This window comes from Manihot esculenta, chromosome 14 (genome assembly GCF_001659605.2).
Source record: "Manihot esculenta cultivar AM560-2 chromosome 14, M.esculenta_v8, whole genome shotgun sequence".
Lineage (NCBI taxonomy): Eukaryota > Viridiplantae > Streptophyta > Magnoliopsida > Malpighiales > Euphorbiaceae > Manihot > Manihot esculenta.
In genome coordinates this window covers 11372288-11389671 of record NC_035174.2, presented here as the reverse complement: position 1 = coordinate 11389671, position 17384 = coordinate 11372288, and the positions used below count along the sequence as shown (strand labels likewise).

Below are 17384 nucleotides of genomic sequence, written 5' to 3'. Positions count from 1 at the left end.
GATATGGTTGACTTATTGATAATAATTTTTTACTGACTAATTGGTTGGAAATCTCATTATTGCAATATAAAGAGATTTATTAGATTATAACTGGTAACGATAATTCTTACTTTGAAATTGAAAGTTCAAATTTGTCTAATATGAGACTAATCTATCTTAAAGGCTGAATCTTAATTTTGTTATGGAGTTTCTGCTCTGAAATTAAAATGTCAAATCTGTCTAATTTGAGGCTGATTTATTTTAAAGGAAAAATCTTTTTTTTCTCCGTTCTAAGTACTATAATTGTTTAGATCTTTATTTTTATAAATTAGTTTATTATATTTTTATCACACGTGATTTTATTACCGTAATATAATAAATTATAATATTTTATATTATTAACATAAAATTATAAATAAGTGGGAAATCATTAATAAAAATTAGTGATAAAATTAAGGAAAATGGACACTAAAATAATGGGTGGATGCGAAATTGCCAATAATTTCTCAAATAAATTTGTGGAACTGAAAGAAGTTTTATATCTCTCCTCTTTGCAAAAATGTCATTCCTGTCCAAAAGCGTGCAAGAAATGTCCATCACCGGCGATGAACCACCTCCGGAATACATTGTCAAAGGATGCACTTTTGCTCCTTCAGATTTATCCTCCTCCTTATCCTCATCTCCATTTCCGGTAATCGACATCAGTCTCTTCTCCTCATCTTCTGCTCACAGTAACAGCAAGGAGGAAGTAGACAGTGCACTGGAAACTCTAAGATCAGCTCTCGGCTCAAATGGATGCTTCCAGGTTTTTACAACATTTTCTTTATTTTGATAACATTTCAATTAATTTGAAGAAAAAATTTATTGGATTTCAGGCTGTAGGACATGGGATGTCGAGTTCATTCCTTGACAAGGTACGTGCAATGGCGATTCAATTTTTTGAACTTCCAGTGGAAGAGAAGCAGAAATATGCGAGAGCTGTGAATGAATCTGAAGGCTATGGGAGCGACGTCGTCGTTTCAGCAAATCAAGTTCTTGATTGGTCTCATCGCCTGAGTCTGAGGGTATTTCCTGAAGATAGAAGAAGGAACAATCTTTGGCCTGAAAATCCTAATGATTTCAGGTTTAATTTTCTTTCTACTTGTTAATTTAATTTTAAATTTTTTTGGTAGATTCCTAAACGAGGTTTGGTAGATTTATCCTCTACTTCTACTTACAATTCTAAATTTATTAGATAATATTTATCAAATAAATTCATAAAATCTCGTTATTTTTTTTCAAATGAAAATTTTGGGATTAAAAAAAAACTATGATGTATAATGATATTGCAGTTGTCTCCACATACCTCACAAAAATAATAAAATTTGAAATATATGCTCTTATCATAAAATAAATATAAAATTAAAATTTCTGTCTTAGACTTGATTGGAGATTAATTAATTAAACTTTATAGTTAATATGAAATTCTAATTAAATATTTAAATTTTATAATTATTTTTTTGTAAATATAAGAATTAATAATGATTTAGTTTTGTAAGCTAGTAAAATGTGACATGTATTTGAAAAAACGCCTCTATGGCTTAATGCTCAATTTTTACCCTATACTTATTGGAAAAGTTCAATTTCACCCCTTTTCCAATTTTTGTCCAAATTAGCATAGAAATTTCAATTTAAGCTCAATTTAGCTCAAAAATAAAAATTTCAAGTCTAAATTTCTTGATTTATTGACTTAAAATTTTAAAAAATAATTAAGGAGCTCAATTTCATGATTTCTTGATTTAACTTGGTATATTTACATAGATAGATAGATTAGTGAGCAAGTGAATCACTTGATTGCAGAGAGACCTTGATCGAATATTCCCTGAAGATAAAGTCTGTGATGGATCTTCTCTATAAGGCAATGGCAAGGTCACTGAATGTGGAAGAGAACAGCTTCTCAGGCCAGTTTGGTGATCGTTCTCTAATGCAAGCAAGATTCAACTTCTATCCAAAGTGTTCAAGACCTGATTTGGTTCTTGGTGTCAAACCTCACACTGATAGGTCAGGCATTACAGTTCTCTTGCAAGACAGACAAGTTGAAGGCCTTGAAATTTTAGCAGATAACAAATGGATTAGAGTTCCCGTTATTCCTGATGCTCTTGTTGTCAATCTCGGAGATCAAATGCAGGTATACTTCACCCTTACTCCCATTTAAATTTCCCAAGCTAATATAATTTAGAATACAAAAATTTTGTATCTCCTTGATTTCTTAAAAGGAAATTTAGTTACGATATATAAGACCTAAGATAACTTCCAATCATAATATTTACCACTTGCAAGTCTATTCTCAATAAATCTATTCTTAACAGGTGAGATGGGATGGTAAGGTTTTCTCTCACTTAAACCGTTGTCTCAAGTTTGAAACTGATAAGAAGTACTAAACAAGTGCTTTGTACTTTAATGAGTATGTCTGACATATATCCAGATTAATCAAACTACTAAATTTCAAATATTGAACGATTTAAATAAAAAAAGTAGTTACAGTTGTTTTATATTAATACACAATTAGCGTATAATCTGTACTAGTATGTATAGAAGAGATGAAATCTACCTATTACTGTTTTCTTTTTCCAAATTTAGATGGGTTTTGTATGGGATAATGCAGATAATGAGCAATGGAATATTCAGAAGCCCAATGCACAGGGTGGTGACAAGCACAGAAAGATTGAGAATATCTGTGGCCTTATTCCATGAACCAGAGCCAGAAAGAGAGATTGGACCTGTAGACAGCCTGGTGGATGAGCAAACACCCAGATTATACAGAAATGTCAAAAATTATGGTTTTATCAACTATGAGTGCTACCAGAAAGGCATTGTAGCCCTTGAGACTGTGAAAATATAATCCTCATCTGTTCTATCTGCTGTTGAATGTATTTTGACTCTAATGTAATAATGCCACAAACTCCTTGGATTCTAATCCATTACAACTCCTGGAGACTATTTCCTATTTTCATTTTTTAATGTCAAGCTTGTCCAAAGGCTAACACAGCGACAGTTCAATTGAATAATAGCATCTTGGCAACTGGGCATATCGCAAGCAAGGACGGAGCCACTTAGGGTTTCTTGAAATTTTTGAAATTTTTAAAGGTATATAGATAATTTTTCTTAAAATATGAAAAAATTATCATTTTAAAAAATTTACCAACTCATTTAATTAAATTATTATTATATTTTATAATTTTAAATTCTTTAATTCATTTATAAAAAAAAAATTACTATTTAGTTTTTTATTTTTTATATTATTTTTTAATTTAAAAAATTTACTTTTTTATTTTCAAGATTTAAAATCAAAGTTTTCACTTAAATTTTTTTTAACTTATTCATTCATTATTTAATTTATTTTTATATACTATTTTTATTATTAAGTGATAGGTTTTTTTTATTTATCTCACTTAGTAATTAATTTATTTATATAATTAAAATTATATGAAAATAATTTTTAATGAGTTAGAATATTTTTTTAAAAAAAATAAATTTTAATAATAAATCATGTATTAAAATATTATATTATTTTAATAAATTTTTTTATAAATTTACATTTTATAACTGAAAGAAATTTTCTACCATAAATATTATTACAATTTAATTTTATAATAATAAATTATAAATAATTGATAGATAGTTTATATTAAAAAATATATTTATAAAAATATTAAAGATTGGAAAAGTAAAATCTGAAATATTTTAAATTTATTCATATGAACTTACTGTAATAATAATATCATCAAAAATATATTTTAATAAATAAAAAATAAATAAAAATGATCATAATTTAATTATAATAGGTTATTCACAATTTATTTTCTCGCCAAATTCATATGGGGTTTGACAATTAAGTATGATAACTATTGTTAATGTAAATTTTTGGGCCTTATTTAAATTGGGCCTTTTTAATTGAATTTTTCATCCGTCACTGATCGCAAGCAATAAGTTTTGTTTTGGTCTGTCGTTCATTGTGCGGACAAAAGCAGGACCTTGGTAGGAGGAATTAGTTATCTGGCCAATCCATATATGAAAATTAAAAAAAAACGTGGAATTCCGTTGCCGGGAATCGAACCCGGGTCTCCTGGGTGAAAGCCAGATATCCTAACCGCTGGACGACAACGGATTCATGCGACATTAATTAATTCGCAAATACAAGTCTTTTATCTTAAAAAAATTAAAATTATATTTCGATGAAATTTAATTATTTATTTTTATAATAACATATAAGAAATACCCATGGGTCCAATATTAATAAGCCCTAAGCTGTGGAGGAACCCATGATCAGCATCAAGCAACCACCCTCGTGAACTCTCTTCCGCCGCTGAGATCTCCTTCTCCATTGACAGCCAGGGTATAGATCCAACAAGTTGAGCACAAATAAAAAAATAAAAAAAAAAAATTGGTATTACAGTGGCATACTGCATCACAAGAAAATAGATCTTTTTTGAGTAATTTTCTATATTGCAATTATTGGATAATAATTTTTAGTGACGAAATTAATTTCTTCAAAAGCCATTAAAAATTCAAATTATTGTAGTGCTGGGATAAAATGAGATAGTAATTTATGGAAATGAAAATAGTAGAACAAAATCCTTAGGAGATTGACAACAAAAGAGAATCAAAGGAGTAGAAAAATAGACTCAAATGAAATATTTGGAGATTGATCCAAAATATTTTAAAACAAAGCAAAAGCAAGTTGTATGGTGCATATCATGCAATCAAGGCATAAACACGATGCGACCGCTGCTGCAAGCGACCTTTAAGAAACATAACACCTGTCTTGTTCCTGACCAAGAGCGTACAAGAAATATCCATCGCCGGTGATGAACCACCGCCGGAATTCATTATCAAAGAATGCACTTTTTCTCCTTCAGATTTATTCGCCTCCTCCTCCTCATCTCCATTTCCTGTAATCGATATCAGTTTCTTTCCTTGTCTTCTGCTTACGGTAACAGCAAGGAGGAAGTAGACCATGCACTGGAAACACTAAGATCAACTCTCAGCTCAACAGGATGCTTCCAGGTTTTGACAATATTTTCATTATTTTGATAAGATTCGAGTTAATGGGTCATGGGTGTTTTGCTATTTGAACTCCCAGTGGAAGAGAAGCAGAAATATGGCGGAGCTGGGAATCAGGTTGAAGGCTATGTGAGTAATAACATGGTTGGTGCGAAACCTCATACTGAAAGATCAAGAAGAATTAGTTGCCTTATCAAACCCATATCCTGTTTCATAATCAAGGACGAAAAAATTGTTAATCTGGTCGTCTGGGAGATCAAAAAGATACAAAAGCAGGGAAAAAAAAAATTAAAAATTCCGTTGCCGGGAATCGAACCCGGGTCTCCTGGGTGAAAGCCAGATATCCTAACCGCTGGACGACAACGGATTCATGCAGATTAACTTAAAATTTAAATTTAAGAATTATATCTTGATTAATTGCTAATATATTTTACAATGTTATATATAATGTGTAAAAGTTTGATAACGAGATTGCACCTGAGAAAAAAGAAAGTAAAAAATAAATATCAAAAAAATATGAGAAAATATTTTGATACTCAGAAAAAATCAATATTTCAAATAAAATTTTACATAATTATTGGACTTTTAATATCACTTTTATTCTTTAAAATTATTTTTTAAAGAATAATAAAAATAGACTTCTTTCAATTATTAAAAAACCAATCAAATTGAATTATTGTAAAAATTTATTTATTTTTAATAGGTGGATGTCACAGTTAACATGGTACAGATGTATAAATTAATGTTAATTAGGTACTAATTTGGACTTGTGCATTATTTAAATAATGTGTATTTAATCCTTTCTAGTAAAATAAATTAATGTTCTCCGATCAAACTGAAAAAACAAATCGCCATTGCCCCCGCTCGCTGCTGCCGCCGCCACCAATGATCGTATCCACCGAGTCGGCATTGCATTAATATACATGTCTGTGGTTCCATTTTATAATACATATTGTGGTTTGTTTTATTAATTTTAGGGTTATTGATTAAAAAAATTAATTACAATTTTATAAATTTTCATACTTCAGCCAAAATTTTTTATTTGAGATAAAAAAATTTTAATTTTTAAATTTATTATAATTATAGTAATTTTTTAAATTAATTTTTATTAAATTTAAACTATCTCTCACATATCACATTAGGTGTTATTATTTTTATTATATAAATAATTTGATTAATTTAAATTAAATTTAAATTAAGATTTTAAATTTTTAATTACTGAAAATTTTAATTAAATATTCTAATTATATGATTTAAAATTTTCATATAATTAAAGATTTAAAATTTTAATTAAGATTTAATTCTAATTAATCAAGTTGTTTATATGAAAAAATTAATCATTATATTGTATAAATTAATTTAAATTTGATTTAAATTAATTTAAAAAATAATTATAATTATATTAAATTCAAAATTTAGAATCTTTTCATTCAAAATTAAAAATTTGTAGTATAAATATAAAAACCATAAAATTTTTTCATAAAGTTGTGGTATTTGTTAAAACGTACTTTTGTAGTTTCACAATCTTTTAATAATTAAAGGTTTAAGCGAAATTATTGACAAATAAACATTTATGGTTTCACACAATTTTATTTAGAAAAATAGACAAAAAATACACTAAACCCTAAAAATTAAAACTTATTTTACTTAAATTAATTATAATAAACTTATTTTACTTAAATTAATTAAAAGGAAATAGATAATTAATTAATTAATATTTGAATTCTAATTTTTTACATGTGGATTGAGATTACAAGGCTAATGAAATCATTACACGCTTTTAAGAATAAGTCAAAAATATTATGGTAGTTAAACATTTTAATTTTGAATTATAAATTCCAATCATATGAGAAATTTAAATACATAGAATTAGTTTAGAGAAATTTAAATATTATACATTAAATTTATAATGGTCGTCCTAAATTTTAATTTTTTAGTGTAACTAAAATTAATAATTTTTTTATCTATAAATATTTAAAGAATAAAAGGAAATTAAATTTTTATCAGTAGAAAAATTTCAATAAAATATGGATGTGATAGTAATTTATCCAAACGAAAAGTAATAGAACAACGAAAGAGATGACGAGAAATGAAAATCAAAGGACTGGAAAATAAACTGAAATGAAATATTTGGAGATAAATCTCACTATAAATAGCAGTCTATAATCACCTGTAATTTATCTTGGAATACCATGGCTAGAACTGTAGCTCCTCTTCGCCTGCAAGTTCATCACTTGCATAGGCTTAGTTATAAGCTACCACCACAAACCATCAAAAGATTTCAGCTGGCAAGGGCGGGTGTAGTAGCCGCACCATCGTTGTCGCTGACCAAACACGAACAAGACATCTCTATTAACAGCGGTGACCCGCCGCCACTATGTACTCTGAAAGAAAATCCACCGTTGGTCCCCATTCCTGCCATTGATATCAGTCTACTGTCCTCTGAGGAAGGAGAAGAAGACGATGAGCTCGAAAAGCTTAGTAAATTGTTAGATTAGGAGTAGAAAGGTTGAAAATTAGATAAATTATCAATCTAAGCCAGCCAAAATCTAATCCAAACATAACCCTTATTATGTCTGAATTCCAATAACGTGACTAAAACACGAGTTGTATGGTAGTAGAGAATTGTTGCTTTCTTTTTTTTTTTTTTTTTTTTATTAACCCTTGCCATGATTTTTTATATAAGAAAATAATTTAAATAATTTTTAGAAAATTATGCAAGATTTTATTTTTTTTAAATAAAAAATTTTAATTGAATAATAATTTGTGATGACCGCTGAATTCCTTCACCCCGGACCAGGGGCTTGACCACAGCCCAAGGCCCATGACGTAGAGGCCCACACACCTGATACATATAACAATCATGGCTCATCCAACCTTCAAGGCCGGGCTCGACCCATCTTCCTCACTCAAACCGACCCGGCCCGCACGAAGCAGGCCCTCTCCACTCAGGCTTAGCATCCGGCTCAACTCTCAACCCAGTCCAGGATCCAGAATAATATTCACCAGACAGCCTGGCAGATCCGCTCGAACGTACGCATGAGGAGAATCAGAGGCCGTTACGCATGGAGCAGGCGGCTGATACCCTAGTACCTCCGAATCCGGATGGCAGAGACGCGTGGCCCAATCCTGGAGAAACCTTTACACGTCACCAGCAAGCAAGATAATGTATAAAAGAGGAGACCCTCCTCAGAAAGCTTAAACCTTATTCAGTAATACAAAACCCTTGTAAAACCTTATTCCATTGGATCTCGGATCATCAATTTGTAATTAATGTGATGCAGATAATAAGTAATGGAATATTCAAGAGCCCAATGTATAGAGTAGTAGTGGAATCAAAGAAGGAGAGGATCTCGGTGGCAATGTTCCACTTGCCGCAATATGAGGTAGAAATCGGACCAGGTCAATGTTTGATCGATGAAAATAGACCACGACAGTACAAGAACCTCAAGAATTATAGGGGACATTACTATGACACCCTCTTTCAAGGGAAGGCACCACTTGAGATGCTCAAATTTAATGCAATTTAATTATTATGTATATTAATCTATGGAAATATTTTGGAGATAAAAATAAATGGAACTCATTTCAATATTTCTTAGAGTCATGGTGAATCGAATTACCGTAAATTTTCATGGCTTTTTTTTGTATCATTTGCTTATTGTATGATAAATAATGTATTAGTTGTTTCATGTATCTCTCAATTGCCTTGTTTGATGTTAAATGCAAATAAATTTCACATTTGAAAAGAAAATAATTCTGGTAAATTGAAATTGGCATTTTGGGATGATTTGGATGATTTACACTCGTTTAGCAAATGCAATTGATGATAAACTACAGATATACTTCACAAATTTAGTTCCTGGAATTGGTGTTTTGTTTACAAAATAAAGAGATATTCCAATTAGCATACAATGGATAAAAATTTTAAATTTAATCTTAATTTTTAATTTCGGTTACACATTATTTACACCAATAATAGTAGTATTTAAATTACAATTACAAATTATTAATAACTGTTTGAGAATTATTATATTTTTCTCTACTACTACAATGTAAAACAACGTTATATACTATTTCATAATAAAGAGTTAATGGCAAAACAATATGCACTATTAATTTTGTTATAATTACGCCTTATATATTTTTTTTTCAATTAAAACCTGATTTTATAAAATTATTTTAATTGTATTCTATCATTATTTGTACCGTTAAAAATTAATAAAATTACTATATCATTTACTACGTCAATGTCATGTTAATAAATTTCAGGATAAAATTAATAATAATTTAAAAATTTATAGTAAAATTACAACAAAAACTAAAAATATAGGGTTTTTTAATAAATTAGTTAATTTATTAATTTTTTTTTAAATCTACTCTAAATATTAGTAGAATTTAGAAAAAAATGATAGATTAATATTATATTTGAGAGTTAAAAGAATAATTAAAATAATATTCTAAAACATTATTTTATTATTTTTAATATTTTTAAATTAAATTATATTAAATATTATTTTAAATTATTTTTTAATACTTCATAATTAATATATTTAATAAAGTTATTTTGTTGATGATAGTTTTAAAAGTAATGTTAAATATATTAGATATATTTGAAATCGCAGAAAAATCGTAATTTTTAACTTCAAATTAGCCCAAAAAGAATATTAATTTATGGCCAAATTAAGAGCTTAAAACATTTAGAACAAAGATCAAGAAGTTGAACTTTTTGAAGTTTGATCCAAATCAAGAAATTTAACGTTAGGGAGAGTTTTCTTCTCCTCTTTTTTCTGGTTTTAGGAGCGCATCTTCTTTAATTTGTCGGCAATTCGATTTCTGGTTTTAGGATGCGTATTTTCTCCCGCTTGCTATGGAAAGAGGAGATTTTCCTCTGCGAGGCTTTCTCTTTCTTTCATTTCATCGGATCTCGTCTATATGTACTTCAATTTGCCGTAGATGTATCTTGGCCATGAAGAAGGTTTCTCACTTCAGTTCTATTGCTAACTATGTCTAGATTCGTATACCGCTTCACAAGTGATGTTCGGTCGATCCTCAAGGTGCATGATAGTCGTCGAAGAGCTTTGGTTAGTGTTCCTCCCAATGGCTCAAATGTTTTTCCTTGGTTGTGGTGCTTTGTATTAATTAATTAAATAATCAATTAATTTGTCCATACTCTCAAGAACAACCGAATCGGATACAATAAAAGATTAAAACTTATTTAAAAAATTTTGTATTCACTTGATTAATTGGCAGCTGTCCTTGCAATTCACAAAATAAAATAAAAATATTATACTTCTCAACTTCAAATGTCGTTATTTCAAAGGCATAACCTCTGCACTTACGCACCTAATATTCCCTAAACCCATGTGATTTTCCAGCATCAATCTTAACTACAAAAACTGCATATATACATGTCCTGTAATAAATCTGTCACTAATCTCTTGGGACTGGAGTTAAACCACCATGTCTGAAGCAGCGGAAGCGCCAGTGAGCTCCACAGGATCTCCGGCCAAGTATGTGCAAGAAATGTCCAGAGATGGTGATGAGCCACCTCCAAGATATATTGTTAAACAGATTCCCAACTCGTCTCCTCCATCAGCCCCCGTTCCTGTCATCGATCTCAGCCAACTGTCTTCTCCAGAAGAGCTCGGAAAACTCAGATCAGCCCTCAGCTCCTGGGGTTGCTTCCAGGTTCATCTTTTTTTTCTTTTTTTTTGTTCATCATGCAGTGCTTTTCAAGAAATTAATTGTTCCTGGTTAATTTGATTAATTCAATTCAGGCTATAGGACATGGGATTTCCAGCTCATTCCTAGACAAGATACGACATGTCACAAAACAATTCTTTGCACTTCCGACAGATGAGAAACTCAAGTATGCTCGTGAAACCTACGACATGGAAGGCTATGGAAACGACCCTGTTCTTTCTGATAAGCAAGTTTACGACTGGTGTGATCGTCTCTTCCTTAATCTAATCCCACAAGACTCAAGAAAGCTTCACCTTTGGCCTGCCAATCCATCTGAATTTAGGTACTCAATACTTCTAATAATTAGCATTCGAGTCTACAATCTCCCAGTTCCACAGATGACTTCAGTATCTCTACACAAAACTTGCTATGCTAATCTATGAGATTGCTGAAAATCTTGCAGAGAAGTATTGGATGAGTATTCTGTGAACATGAAGCTGATAGTGGAGCTTCTCCTCAAGGCGATGGCAAGATCATTGAATCTAGAGGAGGATTGCTTCTTGAAACAATATGAAGATAAAGAACTTATGGCTGCAAGATTTAATTATTATCCTGCATGTCCAAAGCCAGACTCAGTTCTTGGAGCTAAAGCTCATTCTGATGGATCTGCTATAACGATTCTTTTACAAGATCAAGAGGTGGAAGGTCTTCAAATGTTCAAAGATGATCAATGGTTTAGAGTTCCAATACTCCCTCATGCTTTCGTCGTCAATGCCGGAGATCAGATCCAGGTAAACCAGATTTTGATATTAAAAACAGTCTACTTTAGATGAAGACAACTAATCATTAATTATCATCAAATGATTCTATTTCTAATTTGGTATTAATAATTGAAAGAAATGAGATGATTTATAATTATGTTGAAGTTGAAAATTTGATGCAGATAATGAGTAATGGGATCTTCAAGAGCCCATTGCACAGAGTATCAACAAGTTCAGAGAAGGACAGAATATCACTGGCAGTGTTCCACTTGCCAAATCCAGAAGTGGAGATTGAACCAGTCAAAGGTTTGATTGATGAAAAATGGCCACAGCAGTACAGGAAGCTTAAAAATTATTCTGCCATCAACTTTGAATGCTTCCAAAATGGGAAAATTGCACTGGAAACTGTTAGAATATAACTCCCAGAAATTATTATTTTCTTAATGTAATTCATCTGTGAGTGGGTATTTTAGCATATCCTTCAAGGCATATACCAGGGTTGAGCTTGTTTTCTGTGCTTAATTACTAATTAATGAAGCCCTAATTTTCACCTATCTAAAATCTTCGTTGATAGCAAATATTCGGAAGATTAGGCATTTAATCTAGTAGCCCTGCAATTAGTATATACTCAGCCTAACAAAACAGATGCAGTAGTTTCAATTCGCTGCTGTAATATATAATGGCTGAAATTCTGCAGGGAAATCCTACGTTAATTTCCATGAAGTCACAACAGAGAAATGAAATTCTTGGAAGAGAAGTGCTTTTTTGAACAGCATGGAGAATAAGCACTAGAGACGGATAGATTTAACTTACTGTCCTCCCTGCTCAAGGCCTGATCATTTTTTGGGGTAAAACCACATGCAGATGCATCAGCACTCACCATTCTCTTGCCAGATAAAGAACTTCAGTTCCTGAAAAGAAAGAAATGATACAGAGTTCCTATTATTCCACAAGCCCTCCTAGTATCCCAATCCGCCCTGGGATAAATTACAAAGCGCTGATCCGACCACAATCTCTCTTTTTTGCCAAGTTACTTAATATAGTTTCTCGGAGACAGGATAGTGACTTCAAATCTTCGGACCAATAATAAGATCATTATTCTATCGAAACATTCGAAGTGGGATGAATAAGTCTACAAGAAAAACCCCTTTGAGGGACTTGAAAATTACAACACTAATGGAGCTCCTCTCATTAAAAAAAATGGAGTTCCACACAAGCTAACTTAAATAAAAAGATACAGCAAATCTGGCCTATAAAAAATAAAAATTGAGGAGAGAGAGAGACCCTTGAACCACATGAAAATTTGACCAACAACTGGTGTAGGAATTGAACTTTATGCAAACAGTGGCTAGAGCAACACATACAATGTTTGAGCACTTTATCATATCTTTTCCTCAGTGTTGATCCATTTAGCTGGATTTACCAAATTCCTGCAAAATGAGATCTATCCGAGGATTAATCCAGAACAATATCAAAATAATATTTACACTTTTGAAAACAAATATATTGCACTTACATGAAACTATTATGAAACATCATTTGTAGATTACGAAATCTGACAATATGGAAGCAAGAATAAGGGGGAAATACTCAAGTAACATCTTGATGATTAATTAAAGAAAAAGGGTTGGAAAATATATGATGCTTCAGAGTTTTCAATATGGTATTGATAGAATAATGATAAGGCTAATCAACCAACAAAAGCATGAAATTCAAAGGTCATTGGGCTGCATTGCAGTGAACAGCAACTCAGGTTACTGTAGGAGGCTGCCTTATTAAATTTGTATAAAAGCAATCTTCATGGCATTAACAATTCTCTCATGAAAGAATCCAACAAAATTCTCAGAGCTCTGATAATAATAAATGCTAACAAAAAAAACTAGAGATACACTTGCAGACTTCTTATGGAAGATTACAAAAATGGACTCTAAATAATACAAGAGAAAACACAAGGAAACTAAATCAGCTGCACTCCAAACTTCCACAATTACCTTAGACACTTCTCTTTCACAAAAGTTCCTTCATTGTTAGCATATAGCACTAAGACTGCAAATTGCGCCTTTCATGCCTAGTGATGCACATGCAGCAAGAAGGCAAAAAGAGGTTTAATCTCAAAAGTAAGTGGTGGCTACAACTTACCAATACTAAGAAGATGGAGCTTAACTGTTTTGAGCATTAAGCCTCTCCCAAGAAGATGTCAGTGCATCGCTACACTGGAGTTTCCGCCCTCAAGACTTGAGACTTCTCTGCATTTTCAAACAACTGCTTCCGCAGAACACCATGCAACTGCCCAAAGAGCTGCTTCTTCAAAGATTCAAAAGCCAAGTCCAACCTCTCTAGCTGCTCCATTGCATTTACATTGTACATGAACAGACCATAGTACAGATCAAAGCTATCCCCTGCAGTATTTTCCACCAAATTTAACAAAGTTTCATAACCTTTAGTGTTAATTGGTGTTGACTCCAAACCCAACTTTTCCAGAACCCTTCCCATGGTGTGTGTAATAAACTGTGACCCAGCTGCATGCCGATCATGTTCTGCACAGGACATCTCCACCATTCTGCATCCTTCGCTGGCAAAAACATCAAGAAACTGGTCACACCGTGATACTCTTGACTTGCTGCTTCCTACCCTAACTTTATCAAAAAGAAAGGGAAGGCCATTCCACCCATTTTTACCGCTCTCTGGTCCAAACATAGGATGTGTGCAAAGAATATCAAAATCTGGTGGCAAATGTTGAAGAAACAAATTCCTAGGAAACTCTTTAACTGACAGTACATCAACAAAGAGAGTATTTCTCTTCAATCTATGAACTGGCAATGACTTGAGAACATTTTCAGTTGAAAGAATAGAAGTACAAAGAAGAATTACTTCTGGATGCTCTTCGCAGAGATCATCACCATCAGAGAAGTAAGAAACCCCCAATTTCTGAGCCACATCAGAGTAGTCCGAACGAGAATAGGCTAAAACTGTGTGGCCCTGCCGAATTAAGGTTTTAGCAAGGAACTGACCAAAATTTCCAAAACCAACTATAGCAATCTTGAGCTTTGAACGGTCATCAATGCAGTTGGAGATCTGAGCCTGGTATTCATACGGTTGAGCAGCTATCTGAGATCTGGGGTTCCAGGTAAGTTTAGCAAATAAATCATTACTTAGGATCATATAGCATATTTTAAACCCCAACATCATGAAACAGGCAGTAGTTAGCATGACCATGTGACACCCACAAATACAATCCCAATTTTGTTTGTGCACAGAGCACCGATTCCAAACACCTTTTACAATTTCCCCCCAGACCCAAGAGAAAGAATTGATACTTTACCCAGATTTTACATTTTAGTAGAATCATAGACCCAAGTTCTTATTTGCAAGTTAAAGGAGGTAAAATAAATCCTCAGCTCTTACTTTTCCTAATATTTAGTGCATTACACAAGCGAATGTTAAGTTTTGGACATCTTTCCTCCATTCCATTTCAGGATCTTCCCAATTCAATAACCTGACCCACCCCAACTGATCAAACATCGATAATATGAAATCCTAAATTTACATAATTATTTCCCATATCACATAATTAGCATGCGTAACTATCACAATTACAAATGATTATAAATCAGCACTTAATTTCTTCTTTTTGTTATTTCAATTTAAGATGGAAACTACTCCTAAAGCTGAAATGGGAATCTAGAACTAAAAAAAAAGATTCACCTAAATAAAATAGCAAAATGAGAAAAAATATACAACCCATATCAAAATACAAAATAAAGTTACTTTCGCCCATACCTTTCAGCTTTAGAAGCAGATGCCAATGCAGCACCATTGTGATGCCCATCAGCATAAGTCCCTTGCCGAGTTTGCCTCCTCTCTCCATTCCCAAACAACTGCTTCCTTACAACCTCATGTAACCTTCCAAAAAGCTGCTTCCTTAAAGCCTCAAAAGCCAAATCCAATCTTTCCAACATTTCAAGCGCATTCTTATTGTACATAAACAACCCATAGTACAAATCAAAACTATCCCCTGCGGTATTCTCGACCAAATCCAACAAACTCTCATAACCTTTTGTATTAATGGGCGTAGACTCCAATTTCAACATCTCCAATACCCTCCCTACGGTATGCGTAATGAACTGTGATCCTGCAGCGTACTTATCATGGTCCTGACAACTCATTTCCACCATTCTACAACCTTGTCTAGCAAAAATGTCAAGAAAATTTTTACATCTATCAACTCTTGATTGATCGGTGCCAACTCTGACATTCTCATAGACGAAGTAGAGACCATCCCATCCATGGTTGGCGCTTTCTGGACCAAACATGGGATGGGTGCAAATGATGTCGAAATCACTAGGCAAGACATCAAGCAACAGATTTTTGGCAAATTCTTTAACCGACAAAACATCGACAAATAATGTGTTTCGCTTAAACCTATGTAATGGCAATGATTTGAGGACTTTCTCCGTTGAAATTATAGATGTACATAATAAGATCACATCCGGGTGTTGCTCGCAGAGGTCGTGCGGGTCGAGGAAGAAGGACACGCCAAGGGAACGAGCTTCAAGGGAGTGGTCGGTTCTAGAGTGAGCAAGGACAGTATGCCCTTGGAAGACAAGCGTCTTGGCGAGGAATTGGCCGTAGTTGCCAAACCCAATAATGGCGATTTTGAGAAGGCTGGAATTAGTGGGTGGCATTTGGATGTCGTAATCTGGGTCTACCCCAGATGTGGAGGTGGTGGTGGTGGTGGCAGCGGCGAAGAGGGATCGGATGCGGAGAGAGAAAGATGCAGGCTTGGACGTGAGAAGCAGAGGTTGAGAAGATGATGACAGCGGCCGAGAGAGAGCAGAAAGAGCAGAAAGAGAGGGTTTTGGAGGTGGAGAAAGGAGAGGAAGAAAAGAAAGCATAATGGAGATTTTGACTCAGAACAGAAGAAGAGGGATTTGGTGTAATAAAACGACAGCCAGTTTCTCGTACGACCAGAAAGAAGAGAAATTTGGCAAAATTGATCACTTGGGGTTTATGGGTTTTTATGATTAATGGAGATTTTAGCCTGAAAAATTGAAAAATAAAGATTCTTGAAAATCACATGGTTGTATTTTGACTCAGCTAGCCTCGCATCGCAGCCACGTCAGTGTTCGCTTCCGGCAATTGACACACATGGGCCGAGTTTTTTTAATTAAATAGCCTTGAAATTCAATATCATTGTATTGCTCAAAAGAAAATACAAGGAAACTTTATTAGAGTCGGTGCAACTATGAAAACGTCACAATATGAACAACGGGCTCTCATCTACAGTGACGAGTCGCCCTCTGTGCGTGGCGAAGAATGCAGAGTGAAGCTTGATAAGGATGTTAAGTGATGACACAGAATCCATGTGTCCTTCGATGGGTCTCCGATGGTGTCTCTTACAACAGCTGCTTTGTGTGAATCTTATCCGGGTGTAAATGAACCAAACCGTTCAGTGAGTTATTCGAAATTCGATTCGATAAAAGTTCGACCGAGCTTGACTCGATTTCTAAACGAGTCAAGTTCGAGCTTAATTTTTAGGCTCGTTTATAAGTTTGAGCTTCATAGTATTCGGCTCGTTAAGACTCGTGAGCTCAGCTCGTTTCTGAGTTCATTAGCAGGCTCGCGAATAGGCTCGTGAATTAAGCAAACTAAAATTATTATCATAAGAGAAATAAACTCAAACCCTGCATATATTTTAATGAGTCAAATCTAATTTTTTTAAAATTCAGCTCTATATAGTTTAGTTACACTCTTAAACTTGCATATATTTGGATCATTGAGATTTAAAAACTCATAAGTTTATATATTAATTTATAAATATACTTATTTAACTAAAATTATTTTAATTTTAAACTTATTAGTTTTAAACTAAAATTCATTATACATGTAAATAAATTAAATTACTCGTGAACTATT

The 17384-nt window shown here is 32.7% G+C and overlaps 3 protein-coding genes and 2 non-coding genes across 6 annotated transcripts; 2 read left to right on the top strand and 3 right to left on the bottom strand.

The window, feature by feature from the left end:
• The first annotated feature begins 477 nt into the window (after positions 1 to 477).
• Positions 478 to 2971, top strand: LOC110631178 (protein SRG1). The gene is made up of 4 exons (XM_021778915.2): positions 478 to 784; positions 855 to 1102; positions 1819 to 2146; positions 2624 to 2971. The coding sequence occupies exons 1-4, from the start codon at positions 539 to 541 to the stop codon at positions 2858 to 2860; spliced, it is 1059 nt and encodes a 352-aa protein (XP_021634607.1). The 5' UTR covers positions 478 to 538; the 3' UTR covers positions 2861 to 2971.
• A 1083-nt stretch (positions 2972 to 4054) lies between these two features.
• On the bottom strand, positions 4055 to 4126 carry TRNAE-UUC. Its single transcript has one exon. It is a non-coding gene; the product is annotated as a tRNA-Glu (tRNA).
• Positions 4127 to 5317: 1191 nt separating this feature from the next.
• TRNAE-UUC lies at positions 5318 to 5389 on the bottom strand. Its single transcript has one exon. It is a non-coding gene; the product is annotated as a tRNA-Glu (tRNA).
• Positions 5390 to 9821: 4432 nt separating this feature from the next.
• On the top strand, positions 9822 to 12020 carry LOC110600151 (protein SRG1). Its single transcript, XM_021736913.2, has 4 exons — positions 9822 to 10713; positions 10803 to 11050; positions 11171 to 11498; positions 11651 to 12020. Exons 1-4 carry the CDS (start codon positions 10486 to 10488, stop codon positions 11885 to 11887), a joined length of 1041 nt encoding a protein of 346 aa, XP_021592605.1. The 5' UTR covers positions 9822 to 10485; the 3' UTR covers positions 11888 to 12020.
• Positions 12021 to 12530: 510 nt separating this feature from the next.
• LOC110600150 (arogenate dehydrogenase 1, chloroplastic) lies at positions 12531 to 16517 on the bottom strand. 2 transcript variants are annotated; one of them, XM_043950563.1, is made up of 3 exons: positions 15249 to 16517; positions 13608 to 14583; positions 12531 to 12912 (listed from the first exon to the last, which is right to left on the bottom strand). In XM_043950563.1, exons 1-2 carry the CDS (start codon positions 16361 to 16363, stop codon positions 13677 to 13679), a joined length of 2022 nt encoding a protein of 673 aa, XP_043806498.1. In that variant the 5' UTR covers positions 16364 to 16517; the 3' UTR covers positions 12531 to 12912; positions 13608 to 13676. The 2 variants fall into 2 exon arrangements, with proteins under 2 accessions (XP_043806498.1, XP_043806497.1); XM_043950562.1 differs by having other exon boundaries at positions 12531 to 12898; positions 15249 to 16515.
• Between the last annotated feature and the right edge of the window lie 867 nt (positions 16518 to 17384).

Excerpts from the sequence above, each read along its gene's own strand:
- LOC110631178 (XM_021778915.2), top strand. The coding sequence starts at position 539 with ATGTCATTCCTGTCCAAAAGCGTGCAAGAAATGTCCATCACCGGCGAT. Across the intron at positions 1,103-1,818 it reads GAAAATCCTAATGATTTCAG|AGAGACCTTGATCGAATATT; the intron begins GTTTAATTTTCT and ends ACTTGATTGCAG. Across the intron at positions 2,147-2,623 it reads ATCTCGGAGATCAAATGCAG|ATAATGAGCAATGGAATATT; the intron begins GTATACTTCACC and ends GGGATAATGCAG.
- LOC110600151 (XM_021736913.2), top strand. The coding sequence starts at position 10,486 with ATGTCTGAAGCAGCGGAAGCGCCAGTGAGCTCCACAGGATCTCCGGCC. Across the intron at positions 10,714-10,802 it reads GCTCCTGGGGTTGCTTCCAG|GCTATAGGACATGGGATTTC; the intron begins GTTCATCTTTTT and ends AATTCAATTCAG. Across the intron at positions 11,499-11,650 it reads ATGCCGGAGATCAGATCCAG|ATAATGAGTAATGGGATCTT; the intron begins GTAAACCAGATT and ends AATTTGATGCAG.
- LOC110600150 (XM_043950563.1), bottom strand. The coding sequence starts at position 16,363 with ATGCTTTCTTTTCTTCCTCTCCTTTCTCCACCTCCAAAACCCTCTCTT. Across the intron at positions 14,584-15,248 it reads TCTGCTTCTAAAGCTGAAAG|ATCTCAGATAGCTGCTCAAC; the intron begins GTATGGGCGAAA and ends CTGGAACCCCAG.